Below are 16184 nucleotides of genomic sequence, written 5' to 3'. Positions count from 1 at the left end.
AATGGATTGAGTACCCTGAATTCTGATGGCATCCTTCCACTTGTTCAGATTACGAACCTAAGGGGGCATAAATTCAAATTAAGAAAAGACAGATGTAGACTATATGTGCGGAAATTTGCCTTTAGTCAGCGGGTGGTTAATTGCTGGAACAAACTTCATCTGTTGTTGTGGAAGTTGATATATTAAATAAATTTAAGGAGGAACTGGACAGGAATTTGGAGGGAATCGTGTGATTTTTTTATTTTTTTTTGGCTGGTACTGCATAAGCTCATACACTTGCTTTCTTGCATCTCATGCCACTACTACTCATGGGTTACTGCTATCCATATGCAGTACTTTGCATATGTCATTGTTGCTATGCAATTCCAATGTATAAAATCATTCATTTTATACTTCGCTAAATTTCATATAGTACTAAACTTCAATTGCCATTTCTCAGCCCATCTACCTAACTTTTCTAGATCCTGTTGCAGTAGAATACCATCATTACTGTCATTAATCACATCGTCAATCTTTGTATCATCTGCAAACTTGAACATTAAGCCTGATATACCTTCATCAACATCATTAATAAATATAGAAAACAACAATGGACCCAACACCAAACCCTAGGAAACTCCACTTATAACATTATTCCACGAAGAGCAGTGTCCATTGATTACCACTCTGTTTTAGCATTAGTAGAGGTATACGATGCAAGAAAGAAAGCTTATGCAGCATCAGCCAAAAAAAAAAAAAAAAACTTCCCATTTCACCCCTCCATTCGTTCCAAATGCCTGTCCACACTTTAAAAAGAGGCACACTTTAAAATACTCCTATGACATATTTGCTTACCCTTTGTATGGTAGGATTGGAGTTTTAAAAAAAAAAAAAAAAAAAAAAGACTAGAATAATTATTTATTCTATTATTATTTATTATGTATTAATAATAAATTATTTATTTAAAAAATATAACTACAATTTTTATTATCTAACTCAATTTTTTTGATAAAAGTTTATAATTTTTATATAAATTATGAATAATAATTTTAAAGTTATAAAATAAAATAGCTAATGCTGTTTGGTGTTATTGAAATTACTATCAGTTAGGAGCACTATCCAATTGTCTTGCTTCTTTTAACATCAAGTAGGATTTAAACTGCATAGTTATTGTAATGGTTTTAATACTCATAGTGGAACAAACTTAACTTTTGCAATAAGTTGCCTTGTGTTGTGCTACTTTCAAGCACATTTCTTTGAAAGTGGTGGGCAGGGCAACTGGCAGATTAACCTTTTAGTGATGTCATTACATCCATCACAAAGAGGGCAATCTGCCATTCAGACAGTGCCACTTCTTTTAAATAAATGGCAGATTAACCTTTTTGCAATGTTATTTGTTTGAAAATATTGCAGACCAGTGCAACTCTTTGTGAAAGAAAAGTTTTTATTTTCTGTGAGCATTAAGACCATTATGTTAGTTAAGCAGTTATAAGTCCTCGTAACTCCATATAACTGAATGATTTTATTTTATAATTTCATTAATACTGTACTTAACTATGATTTAATTTGATTAATTATTATTATTATGATTATTTAATTCTGTGCCCAGAAATGCAGAATGGCATAACTTTATTTTCCGTATTCTAAATGTTGAAGAAATTTTGCTCCTGGATTTTAAGGGTAAAAAATGGCAACCCTGCTTATCAGTCATAACTTGTTGCATTCATAGCCATTTCCTGTCCGTAGTATAGTAGTGTTTAATTTGATTAATCATTAGTTGATATCTTCACAAACACTTTTTTTGTTATTTGAATGAAAATATTTTGTATTTAATTTGCTACATTATTAATTACAATAAAATTTATTCATATATAAATCTTTTATTTTCTTTTCCTTGAAAATGGTGAGCATTTTGAAATTTTTGTGCTCAAATTTAAATTCAACATTATTAGAATTAATTATTTCTATTTATAAGAGAAATAATTTTTTAATTTTGTTGTGTAGTGTAATATGAGTTGTCCACTTAATCTCTTATACACTGATCCTTGTTAGAGTAAAATTTATTATTAATCGTATAGTTAATCCTTACTTATTTTTAATCCTATGGTTTACATTTTATCAACAGAATAAGAACCCTATAGGGTGTTTATTCAGTTGATAAGATGAAAAAAATTTAAAATGAAATACAGGATACTATGATGCCCTTACAAAGGAACTGGATGCAAAAAATAATTGGCACATATAGGACTACTATAGAAATTGAAGCAGTATGTCATAAGGGCAAGTTACTGCTATATTTAAAGGGATGGTTGAGTGGGAGAAGACAGTGTATTAGTGGACACTACAACTATACTCTACACTCATGTTAATAATGGAGTTCCCCAAGGTTCAGTTTTTAATTAGTGTTTTCTATATTTATTAATGATATTGATGAAGGCATATCAGGCTTAATGTCTAAGTTTCAGGTGATACCATGGTTGGCAAGATGGTTAATAATAGTAATCAGGGTATGCTACTGCTAAAGGTTCTAGACAAATTCGGCAGATTGACTAAGAAGTCAATCTTAGTCAATCTTGCTACCCAAGATTGACTAAGAAGTCAATCTTGGGTAGCAATAATCCCAGGTTATCATAACAACTGTGTGGTACCAGTCTCAGGGTAGCAGAGAATGAAAAAGGCCTGGAGTAATTGTGCAGTCACATTATGAAGTTCTCTGAATAGGCCAGACAGGCTGCCAGAACATCTCATAGAGTTTTGTCAATGATATACAGGAATTTTTCCAGCAGGGGCTAGGGAGGTGATTATATCATTGTAGAAGGCAGTGGTTAGGCCACATCTTGGGTATTGCATGCCTAGAAGCCTCATTTTAGGAAGGATGTTGATCTGTTGGAACAGGTGTAGAGAAGAGCAATGAGATTAGTGAGGGGGAACAAAAGGGTGCTTCAACTGGGAAAGGTTCCAGTTCTGGAGACTAGGCATCTGTGACAAGATCTGATCGAGGCATTTAAGGCTTTGAATACGATTGAGTAAGCTTATTGCTGATGGCATCCTTCCTCTTGCTCAGACTACACACATGAGTGGGCATAAATTCAAATTGAGGAAGAATAGAGGCAGAATGGATGTGTGAATGTTTGCCTTTAGCTGGTAGGTTGGTTGTTGGAATAAACTTCTATTTGTGGTTGTGTAAATTCATAGCTTAAATAAATTGAATGAAGAACTAGACAAACTATTGGAGGGAATGGATAAGTGAAATGAGAAGGTGGGTTTTTTGTTTTTTGGCTGATGCGTATTAGCTTGCTTTCTTGCTTCATTTGCCACTACAATACTAAATCCTGCTACACAGTAGTTCAAAAGACATGTTTGTTGGTTTGGTTTTTAGGAGCATTAGCAACTAAGGCCATATTGCTCCGAGAATATGCGGTGGTCATTCCCTGACCTTTCCGCATCCTCCGTATTTGGTGGTGACGGGCTCGAACCCCGGTCTAATCAAGAAGCGAGGGTTACACACTGCTGCTCCTTCCCACCTGGCTACGGAGGCGCCCCAAAAGACATGTACTTCATGGCATATTTTTAGTTGTATTCCAATTATTATTATAAATATGATTATAGTAGAGATTGCAATGAACATGGTAAAAAGGTAAAGGTAAAGTGCAGCCATTATCAACCCACTGCAGGATGGAAGCCTCCTCAACAATTCATGCTGAGGGAAATGGATCATAATCTGCCACGCTGGTGCATTGCAGGTTGGCAGATCGACCGTATTCAGCAGTCAGGGGCTTGAATCCCGGTCTACTCAAAGAGCGTGTGCTACTGCACTCCCGCTCCTGACCACTCGGCTACGGAGGCCTTATGAACATGGTAGCACCTCATAAATCCAGAATCCTATAGAGTCAATACACTTTTGTCACTAATGCTGCAATCTGTTGATTCTATCTGTAAAGAAAGTTTTCTTTTGGGCCTCCAGGAATGCATCTGCTTGCAGCAATGGCTTCACTGTTCGTGGGAAAATGGATGCCAGCCAGGTATTTTTTCAAATTAGGAAATTGGAGAAAGTCCAGTGGTGCTAGATCTAGTGAATATAGCAGATGGTCCAAGATTTCAAAGCTACACTCATGCAGTGCAGCTATGTTAATGACAGACTTGGGAACAGGTGAATTGTCCTGCTGGAGCAAGACTCCTTTGCCGAGTTTTCGTTGGTGTTTGACTTTGATGCTTTTACACAAATGCCTCACACTGTCTGCATAATATTAGCATTAGTAGAGGCATAGGATGCAAGAAAGCAAGCTTATGCAGCATCAGCCAAAAAAAAAAAAAAAAAACACTTCCATTTTACCCCTCTGTTCGTTCGAAATACCCGTCCAGCTGAGCCTTAAATTTATTTAGGCTATCAACTTCCACAACAAGGGATGGAAGTCTGTTCCACCAACCAACTACCTGCTGGTTAAAGGCGAATTTCCGCACATCTATCCTACATCTGTCTTTACTCAATCTGAATTTATGCCCTCTCAGGTGATTATTCTGAGCAAGAGGAAGAATCCCATCGGCATTGAGCATGCTCAAAAAACCATTCAAGGCTTCATACACCTCTATCAGATCACCTCACCGGTGCCTAGTCTCCAGACACTGTAATTTGCAAAACTTAAGCCTTTCTTCGTAAGAGCAACCCTTTGTTCCATTCACTAATCTTGTTGCCCTTCTCTGTACTCGCTTCAGCAGGTCTACATCCTTCTTGAAATGAGGCCTCCAGACCTGTATACAGTACTCAAGGAGTGACCTGATCATTGCCTTATATAAGGAAATAATCACCTCCTTATCCCTGTTAGAAAAATTCTTGTATATCATTGACAAGACACCATGAGCTACTCTTGCAGCCCATCTGCACTGTCAGAGAACTTCATATCAGTCTGCACAATTACCCCCAGGTCCTTTTCATTCTCTGCCACTGTCAGTGTAGTACCACAGAGTTGATACGTTGCTCTGGGGTTGCTGTTTCCCCATATGTAGTACTCTACATTTGTCAATGTTAAACTTCATTTGCCACCTCTCAGCCCATCTGCTCAACCTTTCCAGATCCTGTTGCAGCAGCAATACATTAATAGTGGTGTCCTTAACAACCCTGCCAATCTTTGTATCGTCTGCAAACTTGGATATTAAGCTTGATATACCATCATCAGTATCATTTATAAACACAGAAAACAATAATGGACCCAACACTGAACCCGGAGGGACTCCACTATTAACATTAGTCCACGATGAGCAGTGTCTATCGATTACCACTCTCTGTCTTCTCCCCCTCAACCATCCCTCTATCCATAGCAGCAATTTGCCTCCAATGCCACACTGTTCCAATTTGTACAGCAGTCTTCCATGTGCAACAGTATCAAAAGCCTTTCTAAGATCCAAATATATAATATCAAAGTTATTCCCTGCATCCAGTTCTTTTGTGACTGTATCATAGTATCCAATCAAATTGGCCAGGCAAGACTTTCCCTTAACAAAACCATGCTGTGTCCGAGCTATAACTGAAGTCTTGTCTAGATGATCCTGCAGTGCTTCTTTAATCAGTGCCTCCATTAATTTTCCTGTAACAGAAGTTAAACTCACAGGTCTATAATTACTTGTGTCAGCCTTTGATCCTCCTTTGTGAATTGGGATTACATTTGCACATCTCCAGTCCATGGGTACCTCCCCTGAGTCCAAAGAAGCTCTCATAATTATTGCTAAGGGTTTGCTTACTTCCTTTGCTGCCTCCTTTAATATAACTGGATAGATACCATCCACCCCAGATGCCTTTTTTATGTTTATCTTTAACAATGTCTCCTCCAATTTTCTCTCAGTTATTACAAAATCATCTAGCTCACTGCCAGAGTTTAACTCACCTCTGGCATTCCCCTCCCTGAATAACTCCTCATGGGTGAATGTAGATGCAAAATACTCATTTCGTTTGTTAGCCACCTGAGCAGGATCATCAACAGTTGCACCATCAATATCCAGTGAACCAATCTGATTCATTTCTTTCCTTCTAGAGTTTACATAGGTAAAGAACTCTTTTTTGTTTTTCTTTGCATCCTTTGCCAAAGATTTCTCATAATCTGCCTTTGCTTGCCTAATCTCCTTTGTGACCTGGTTACAGACCAGCTTATATCTATCATAGGCTTCCATGTCACCCATTAATTTATATGTATCCCATGCATTTTTCTTCTCTGCCATATGTCTCATTAGTTCATCTAAAGGTGCCTCCGTAGCCAGGTGGGAAGGAGCAGCAGTGCGTAGCATGCTTCTTGATTAGACCGGGGTTTGAGCCTGTCACCACCAAATACGGAGGATGCGGAAAGGTCAGGGAATGACCACCGCATATCCCGGAGCAATATGGCCTTAGTTGCTAATGCTCCTAAAAACCAAATAACAAACAAACAGTTCATCTAACATCCATTTAGGCCTAAACCTTGAACAATATTTCTTAGTTGGTATGTAAAGCCCATTAGCTTCCAAGATAGGTTCTTTGAATAATTCCCATTTTGAATTTGCTGTTGACAACATCATCAGTTGGTCCCTCTGTATAGAATTTAAATACTGTCTCAGACCATCGTAGTTGCCTTTACGAAAGCAAAAACCCTTCCCTTTACCTCTGATGATAGTTACCTCTTTGAGTAAATCCCACTTCAGCACACTGTGTTCACTGTCACCTAGTGGTTCCTTTATCTGCAGATTCTTAATGCATGAAGAATCACTACTGATAATCAGATCAAGAGTATTACTCCCTCTAGTTGCCTCCCGAACATGCTGATATAGAAAACAATCATCCAATAAATCCACAAAAGCCTTGCTAGCGTGTGAGTGACCAACCCACAAATTTCAGTCAATATCTGGGAAATTAAAATCCCGTACTATAAGACTCTTTGATTTACTGGCCCACTCTATTTCGTTGTACAGTTTCTTATTATACTCATCAAAGTCATTAGGCCTATAGCACACTTCTACTCTCAATTTTGATCTCCCAATGCTTATTTCACACCAAACTGACTCGACACTGCACTGTCCAGCGATATCGACTGGCTTCACTTCCTTTGATTTTATGTGTTTCTTAACTAATAGCATAACCCCTCCTCCCTTCCTATCCTGCCTATCCTTTCTGTACTCATTGTACTCCCCAAATTCCAGTTCTGTATTCTTTATATCTGTGGGACACCACGTCTCGGATATCCCAACAATATCTGCCTTTGACGTTTTGAGCAATACCTCAAATTCATCAAATTTATTTACCAAACTCCTAGCATTGGTGTACACGCAAGTATACATGCACCTGTTCCTATTCTTAGCTACCCTAACACAACCCATGTGTTTACTTGTACCGCAATGTCTCCCAGCAGTCTCTGAAATATCCTGCATCTTGTTTTCCAGGCGGCTGCTGCTCATTCCAATAGAAGTAGTGCAAGAATCACTTTCACCTCTGCCAGTGGCTACTGTTAATCTATTAGTCCTTGTATCGCCCCCAAGCTAGCAGTTTTCCGACCCACCTAACACTGCCTCGATAGCATCAGCAAATATTCTTGCACCCTTTCTATTTAAGTGTATCCCATCCCTGTAGAAGCAGTCTCTCCTGTTAACAAGTACAGACCAGGCTGAAAAAAATTTTACTCCTTGAGCCTTGCACAATCTTTCCAGGGCCGAATCGATCGACAAGGCTCTCATCCTATACTCCCTCCTATCGTGTCTGGGAAGAATTGCAGACACTTTCAAATTCAACCCTAATTCACGGCTTTTTTTCAACAGTGGCCTGTACTTGTTAAGTAATTCTGCCGGTCTCCTACTCTTAATATCATTAGTGCTAACATGTACAACTATATCACCTTTTGTGCCCTTAAAAGATGATATCCGCTCTACACTGTCATCAACCTTTGCCCCTGGCAGACATACCCTGGTCCTGTTCCACCTATCCTTTTTTACAAAGCATGTTCCCCGTTTCCCTGACAATAGAGTCACTAACAACTACTAGTTCCTGTGGGAATAGCGCATTCTGCCTTGGAGATTGCCGCTGTGTTGCGTGATGACCAAGTGCAAGCACTGGCATTGATGTGGGCAGCTGAGAGTTTGATGGGCCCCTCAATTTAGATCCTTTGAGGGCATCCACCCTGACCTTCAAGCTCTCATATAGGACCATAACAACGCTGAGTTGTCGCCTGATTTCCTTGCACTCCTTACATCGCGCACACACGAAGACATCCCCCATGGCAATATCATGTCCAATACCCTCCACAAACATCATGCAAAGAGTGCATTTTAAAAGGCTGTGATTCAGAGGTCAACTACCCCCCCCCTCAGTTTGCCCCCTGAGCCACAGCACTCCCATTTGCTTGAGCCTTTTGCTTTGCTGCTCTGGTCTGAGTCATGATTTCGAATTAATTTCAATAAAATTTCAATTTCAGTACAAAATTATAACCCTATACTTGTATCCCAAAACATTTGTAACGCTATATATATTTTTCAGTATCGAGTATTATCTACGAGTTCCATTTATATAACTTCCGTATCAAGTTATGTATTAATTAATTATGTTACGTTTGTAATCTAAGTCGTTATATGTATTTAATTAAAAGTACAATTTAATTGACAATGAAGTTTAACAAGATTAATAGATTTTACTGATTAATTGACAATATTATATTATATACTATACTAAGCTTACACTATCTAGTTTGGGATATAACGTTGTGTCTTATAACAATGGCGGCAAGTTATGAACGGTAAATCTATGGACACTTAAGTGTTAATTAACTTCCAAATCTCGATGTCTCAATTCAGAATAAACTAAGGATCCTGACTAGATCTATAAGCTACTTATAGAAAATAATTTGATGTAACAATTGGTCAATAAAGTGGCTAAATATGGCTAAAAAACTTCTTGTTCAGCGCAGCTGCAACTTGTAACACGTGGATTTGATACCCTTACCGATACTTTTATGCAATTACAAGGCCGAGTAAAGAATATATACACCAGATTAATCAGAAAATCACAAAATAATGCTATACTAAATTTAAATCAAAAGTTTTAGAAAAACAATTTCAAATCAATAAATAAGAAAATCCACTTAGCGGCTTTGAACACTTCTGACTCCCACCAGCTGTGTACTATGATTGTCTGGCCTTTCTGAAGCTAGCAACACACATCAGCATCCCAAAAAACTGATGCCGACTCCTTGCCAGCAAAAGGAATTGACTTGGCTTTCTTTGAAGGAGGAGAAGAGCTATGTTTCCATGTTTGGACTGCTCCTTTGTCTCGGGCTGAAAGCAACCATATCTCATCCTTTGTTACAAACCTTGCAGGGTAATTTGCTGGATCTGTTTGAAAATGATCAAATGTTCACTTGACTTGACAACTCTTGTACATTTTTGATCTGCTGTCAACAACTTCTGGACGCATTATGCTGACACCTTTCTCATAGCAAGAACCTCTGTTATTATGTGGTACACACATTCAGATCAGATGCCGAAGATGTTGGCAATGTACTGTCACTCGTCGACCACTCATCACCAGATCAGGCACACTCAACTTCTGGAGTGTTGGATGTTGCACAGTGTGGGTTATCTTCTGGGCTCTCCCTCCCTCATTTAAATTCTGCTGCCCCCAGATCTTAACTGTGAAATAGAAAGGAACATCCTCCCCAATGTTGTAACCATATCCTCATGAATTGCCTTTGGCATTAGCCCTTTTCCCCAAATATTGGATGACTGCACAGCGACTGATTTTATCCATCTTTTCTTATTCACATAACTTTGTTAAATTCAGGACCTGTAATTAAAATAGATATTATTGAAACTACATAAAATTTGGAGGGTTACTATTTGAAGTGTTATACATTAAGTACAGAAATTTTTAACATTGTACCAGTACCCTTTCATAAGTAGACTGTTTTAACAGTGTTTTACCTCTTAAATAAATGCAGGACAACCATTTAGGTGATTTATTATTTCAAAATTGTACACTTATTATATTTTGATATATTTACAATAGTTTCTTGGAATATATAAGAATATTTAAGATTACCATAATACTAAGTTGATTGCTTCAGCTTTCATTGTTTAAAATACAAAACATGATTTTTTTTATTGATTTTTTTTTTCCAGATTTGAATGAATAATAAAAATAAAAACAAAGAGAAAATAAATGTTTTAGAATAAATAATTAAATAATTGGTATTGCTCATTTATCTGTATATGAACAATAACAAGTAATACATTCAGAATAAAAAAAAGAAGCACAATAAAATATAAATTGCATTAAGATTATTATAAATAAAAGCATGACACCAAAAAATTAAGAGAAATTATTTTAAATTCAGAATTCTCTCATTACTTCAGTTTTGGTAATGTAGATTACCAGATTTTGGCAAAATAAAAAATTTCCAAGAAGTATGCTAGTAGTCCAGTAGTCTCCTGGTTATCGTGTAGTTGTTGCTGTGTTTACAACAAATTCTTGAATGTCCAAAAATCTTTAAAAGCATGGCTATGATTCTGTGATGGTGCTTAAATTCCATACAAAAAATACAGGGGGAAAAAAAATCAGATTTGAATGAATACAAAAATGAAAACAAAAAGGTTGTCTTACTTTAGAATATGCTTATATTCAGATGAATTGGATAATTGTTAAGGTTTATTTATGTGCATTACATTATATTTTCAGTCCATTGTTATTGAAATGTTGAGCAACCTATACGAATATCATGAAAAGATGCTTACACTTCTTGAATGTTTGCATGCATTAGTGAAGGACCTTCCTGGTTATCCCCTGGGAAAACAAGTATGTATTAGTATTTTTCATTGATATTGTTCATTCCAGATATCTACTTAATACTTCTGTTTTCAGTTTTCAGAGATGGTAACTTATCATGGCAACAATGACAAATAGGGAACAGTTTTCCAGAAACAATGTATTTTAGTAGCAAATTTCACATTTATAACAAATGAGTGCTGTATTGTGTTAAATTGCAGAAATTAGTTGGCAAGCTTGTAAATTCAAGACATTTTTTGTTAATTTTGAGGTTTCCCCCCCTTAACAGATATTGTAATTTGTATTAATAGAGTATTTTATCTTACTCTCCCAGGTTCTTAATTACCAAGGATATTTTTATTTTTATAATTATCTAAATATTTAGAAAATGATACATTAATGTACATTCGGACGTTGCCTTAGGAGCAGAATAATTACAATTCTTGAATGTTTACTTTTTTGCAATTCTGCTGCTGTAGAGTTAATATTATAATAATTCACAGATATCACTTTTGTTCAGTTTTCAAACAGGAAATTTTTCATTTAGAGCAGATATAATTTTCACTTTCTGTGGTTTTCCTGACTAGAAACTTAATGTGAAAATCTCAATGTTTCATGCATTCTCCATTTTTCTTCATATGCTCCATATCAGATCAAAGGTTGTTATAACTTAATGTAAATCTTTAGAGTAACTTACACAACACCACAACTACTGTTGCATCAAAAAACATCCAAAGATTAGTTAATCTCATGATTAAGTTCTAGATTGTGCTCTATCATTACATACTCATATTGCACACAGAAAAAAAAAAAAAACACAAATAACAAAATATATACGACGGTGTTTTGTTGTGTATTTTGGGGTTGGTGGTGTGTGCGCACTCCTTATGATTTGTGTTTGTTTGTGATTGTGCTATGAGTAGTTGAATGTATTGAAATAGAGAAACAACTAATGATGATCAAAATTGTCAAAATCACGTCCCCCTTTCTTATACTTTTGTGTTAGTCTTTTATCATATCACATAGTGAAAATTTCTGATGTGTGGATTTTTTTCTATTTCATATTTTAAAGGAATTTATCCCTCATTATGCATTCAAAATGCTATCTTCTTCAACTCCTTTTGCTTATGAGAGGAAATATATTAATTTAGAAGAAAATTTGCAGTGTACTACCAAAAAAAAAATAAATAAATAAAAAACAAAAGAAAAGAAAAGAAAAAAAGAGAGAGAGAGAGACCAAAGAATTGCAGTTGGGATGTAATTCTATCATCAATTGCAAAAGTAAGCATTTGTGCAGTTTGATGATGGAGAAAATAGAGCCCTTGTTTAATAAATTGTATTGAAGACCAAATAGAACAGTGAGTCATTAGGCACAACAACAATTCAAGATAAAGCCAGCAAGAGTCACTTTGAAGATAAAAAGGAATCTATATCCACTGAAAGTTTCAAGGCAAGCTCTGGATGTTTTGAGTGCATTAAAAAAAGAACCATTTTGCATAACTTGATATTAACTGGTGAGGTAACCAGTGCTGATTTTTAGGCAGCAGAAGCATATCATGAAACTTTGCAAGCTATTATAGAAAAAAGAATAAAAACTATGTTAAGTGTTCATTGTAGATGAGACATTCTCTTTTTTTTTTTTGGAAAAGAATATTGAGAAGAACTTTTATTTCCGATGAGGAAAAGTCTGTGTGTGTTTAAAGTGGCAAAAGATAGGTTAACTGTTCTTTTAGGAACAAATGCTTAAGGGGATTTTAAATTGAAGCTCATGCTAGTATATCACAGAGAGTGAGAATTCAAGGGCTTTTGATATATATATATATATATACAGGCAGTTCCCGCTTTACGAGTTCCTGGGTTTACGAGTTTTTTTTTTTTTTTCCCTTCAAGTATCAGCTATCAACAAAATCAAAAACACGAACATTAATTGCAAAAAATGAATGTTAAACATTCATAAATATCGCATTTCAAACCACATGTGTAGCTATACAATACAGTGTACCCTGCTTTACGATATTAATCCATTACCATCATATCATGAAAATATCGTAATGTGAACCCAGTAACACATTGTTTTTTGGTAATTCATTCCACGACCTCGGAAGTTGAAATTTTCGCTATATAACTCTCTGGACGGTCGTTTTTATAGTGTAAATTGTATTAGTTACCAATTCAAATCATTAAAATTCACTACACTTTCATCGTTATGATATGTTCTGTTATAAGAAACAATTTTGAATGGCTTTGCTTTGTGATATTTTTCTAAAGCACATTTCTGGAGGTCACGACCATAAAACAATAAAAACAATTTGCACTTTCTGGTTTATTGGGCTTTTCTGTTACTGTAAGCAATTATAAACGAGTACTAAACTCAAGGTTTTTGCATTTGAGAAAATACCAATAGCTGGAATTGTGTGGTTTTTTACATTGGTGAAATGTGTTTCCCCTTTACTGTTTTTTATATGGTTGAAATCTTCAACCATATAAAAAACATAAATTTTCAGAATCTTCTCTTCATTCCTTTTTTTTTTTTTTTTTTTTTTTGAAGCTTGTAAACTTGCAATTTGTGCATTTCGTTAAAAAATAATTAGCATGCTTATGCATGCTATTGAAATTTATAAAGAAAAGAGAAGATTATCTTGGAAATAAATGCCTCTTGAAGCACTTCTGAAGAAGACGACTCCTTCGAGTGCTGAGCCAATAATGAGTGATAAACAAGTGTGCATTTAGTCGATGATGAAGAATAAACATTCTTTAACATTTGTAAGTCATAAATAATTCCTTTATTATTATAATTTGCTTAATTTTACAGGTTATGTTTTCATTTCTTTGGATAAATCAATCATTGTTTAAACATAAACTAATTAGCTAACTAATTTCATTGTTGAGAACGTAACCTCTATTTTTGACATTGTCTATGGGAAATAAATTCCTGCTTTACAAGCACACGCTAGGAACGAATTAACTCGTAAAGTCGGGAACTACCTGTAAATACAGCAGAACCCGGATAAGAAATTCCCACATAAGAAGTTTTCACCTGTACTAGGTTTAGTTTCTTAAGTCCCAATTTCAACTCTATATGTTGTAATGTATTATTTTCCTGCTTAAGAAGTTTCCCAGGCAAAATGTTCTTGATAAAGCATACACAGTGTATTATTATATTGACATTCTCCCACTTAATACGTTTTTTAAATATAGAAATTATTTATTTTTAATATTAAAAAATATTAAACAATATAAACATTTGGTAATTGAACAAGTTAGTGCCATGCATCATTTTAGTTCATAGTAAACCATCGAAGTAGGTGAAATGGCATTGTTTTTGATATGCATGTATCTCATATTGTGAATGCCTTCACAACAAGTTGCCCTGATATTGCACTACCTCCAATAAGCAACGCTTCTCCATTGGTGAAGCGTTGCTTATTGGAGGTAGTGCAATATCCGGGCAACTTGTTGTGAAGACATTCACAATATGAGATATAACAGAAACAATATCATTTCACCTATTTTGGTGGTTTATTATGAACTAAAATGATGCTATGCACTAACTTGTTCGATTAGTGAATTTTCCGTAGTCTGAGGCCTTACGCTAAAACCTTTTTAGTATTAACATTTTGATATAATGGAAGTGACATATTGCAATTGTTTTCATCAATATCCATAATTGGATACGTCGACCATGTTAAGAGTTAAGTTCTGATGGTTGGGAACAGTTCTGAATTACTTAGTGGACTGTTGCTCTGTCTTATTGTAATTGTGATCTTTTAAGGTGTGTTGAAACTTCAAAGGAGCTCATTATTCCAACTTGGCAATGAGTTTAATGAACAGAATGTTAAGCAATTAGAAATACTCAGTTTAAAAATGTTTCCCATAGGCAGAGTAAAATATTTATAAATTCTGAAATAGTACTTAAAAATCATCCTTAATTTATGTACGTGTATATTTTTATTTGTGTAGTTAATATTCCATACCCTTAGGTAATTTTCTCGTCTAAGAAGTTCTAAACCTTCAGTCCCTTGGAAAACTTCTTATCCGGGTTCTACTGTATATATATATAAAAGCTCTCTTACTGTTGTGTGATGATCAAACCGGAAGGGATAGGTAACTGGGAAGGTTTTAAAGAATGGTTAACTTCTGCTCAGCTTTATAGATTTTGCAAAAATAATTATATCATGCACAAAGCATTGTTGCTTCTCAGTGGTGTGTCCTGGATGCCTGATAAACTTAAATGGGTAGCTGGTAACAAGTTTAATTTCTCCCAAAAAAATAAAACAGCCTTGATCTGACCTATAGATTAAGGTGCAGTCTACACATTTAGGGCAGACTATTTAAAGAAAACATTAATGCAGACGATCTGTAGAACACAAGGTGTTGGTTTGAGAATTCTGGCAAAATTACATCATTATGCATATCATTAACAATACTGAAGAATCTTGGAATTAAATTAAATGGTCAACATTGAATTTAGTGGCAGAATATGGCCAGAAGGTGTTTATGATTTCAAAGGCTTTGCTGAAAAATTAGCTGTAATAATGGACATTGTTAAACTTTCATAAGATGTGGGCTTTAATTAAAATTGAGAAAAGAGATATGATAGCGGCGAAGATTTACTTGAATTGGAAAGGATGAAAGCAACTTTGGAAGATCAGGAAGAAAGAGACTGAATGATCACTTTTTAACTTACAACAAAGAAACCCTTGAGTTTTCACTTTAATTGATGAGGCATGGTTTATCAAAGATTTCTGAAAAGCTTTTGACACTGTTCCACGTAAAAGACTGCTGTAAAAATTAGAGCACTGTGGCATTAGGGGAAAATTACTGCTATAAAGGGATGGTTGAGTGGGAGAAGACAAAGAGTGTTTATCAATGGGCACTGTTTTTCTTGGACTAATAACATTAGTGGAGTCCCCCAAAGCTCAGTGCTAGGCCCATTTTTGTTTTCTGTATTTATCAATGATATTGATGAGGACATATCAAGCTTAATGTCCAAGTTTGCAGATGATACAAAGGATAGCAGTGTGGTTAATGACAATAATGATGGTATTCTACTGCAACAGGATCTAGAAATGTTAGGCAGATTGGCTGCGAAATGGCAATTGAAGTTTAACATTAAAAATGCAAAGTACTGCGTATAGGTAGCAGTAACCCCAAGAAACATACCAACTGTGTGGTACTACACTCAGGATAGTGAAAATGAAATAGACCTGAGGTAATTGTGCAGTCAGATATGAAATTCTCTGAGCAGTGTAGACTGGTTATTAGGAAAGCTCATGGGTTTTTTTAATGATATACAGGAATTTTGTTAGCAGGGATAAGGAAGTGATTATCCCATTGTATAAGACAATCGCCAGTATGTTGAGTACTGGAGGCCTCATTTTAGGAAGGATATAGAGCTGCTGGAATGAGATCAGAGAACAGCAATGAGATTGGTGAG

General features: G+C 35.5%; 1 protein-coding gene across 1 annotated transcript in view; it reads left to right on the top strand.

Moving 5' to 3' along the window:
• The window catches only part of Orc3 (origin recognition complex subunit 3), a 381867-nt gene that overhangs the window by 204531 nt on the left and 161152 nt on the right, over positions 1 to 16184 (top strand). The window contains exon 12 of the mRNA XM_090390090.1: positions 10661 to 10777. Coding sequence (XP_090246216.1) covers positions 10661 to 10777 — 117 coding nt within the window. The remainder of the gene's footprint in view (positions 1 to 10660; positions 10778 to 16184) is intronic.

This window comes from Mastigoproctus giganteus, chromosome 1 (assembly GCF_048544385.1).
Source record: "Mastigoproctus giganteus isolate SK-2022 chromosome 1, ASM4854438v1, whole genome shotgun sequence".
Lineage (NCBI taxonomy): Eukaryota > Metazoa > Arthropoda > Arachnida > Uropygi > Thelyphonidae > Mastigoproctus > Mastigoproctus giganteus.
Note: the sequence above shows the minus strand (reverse complement) of the source record. Positions and strands in the feature narration are given on the sequence as shown.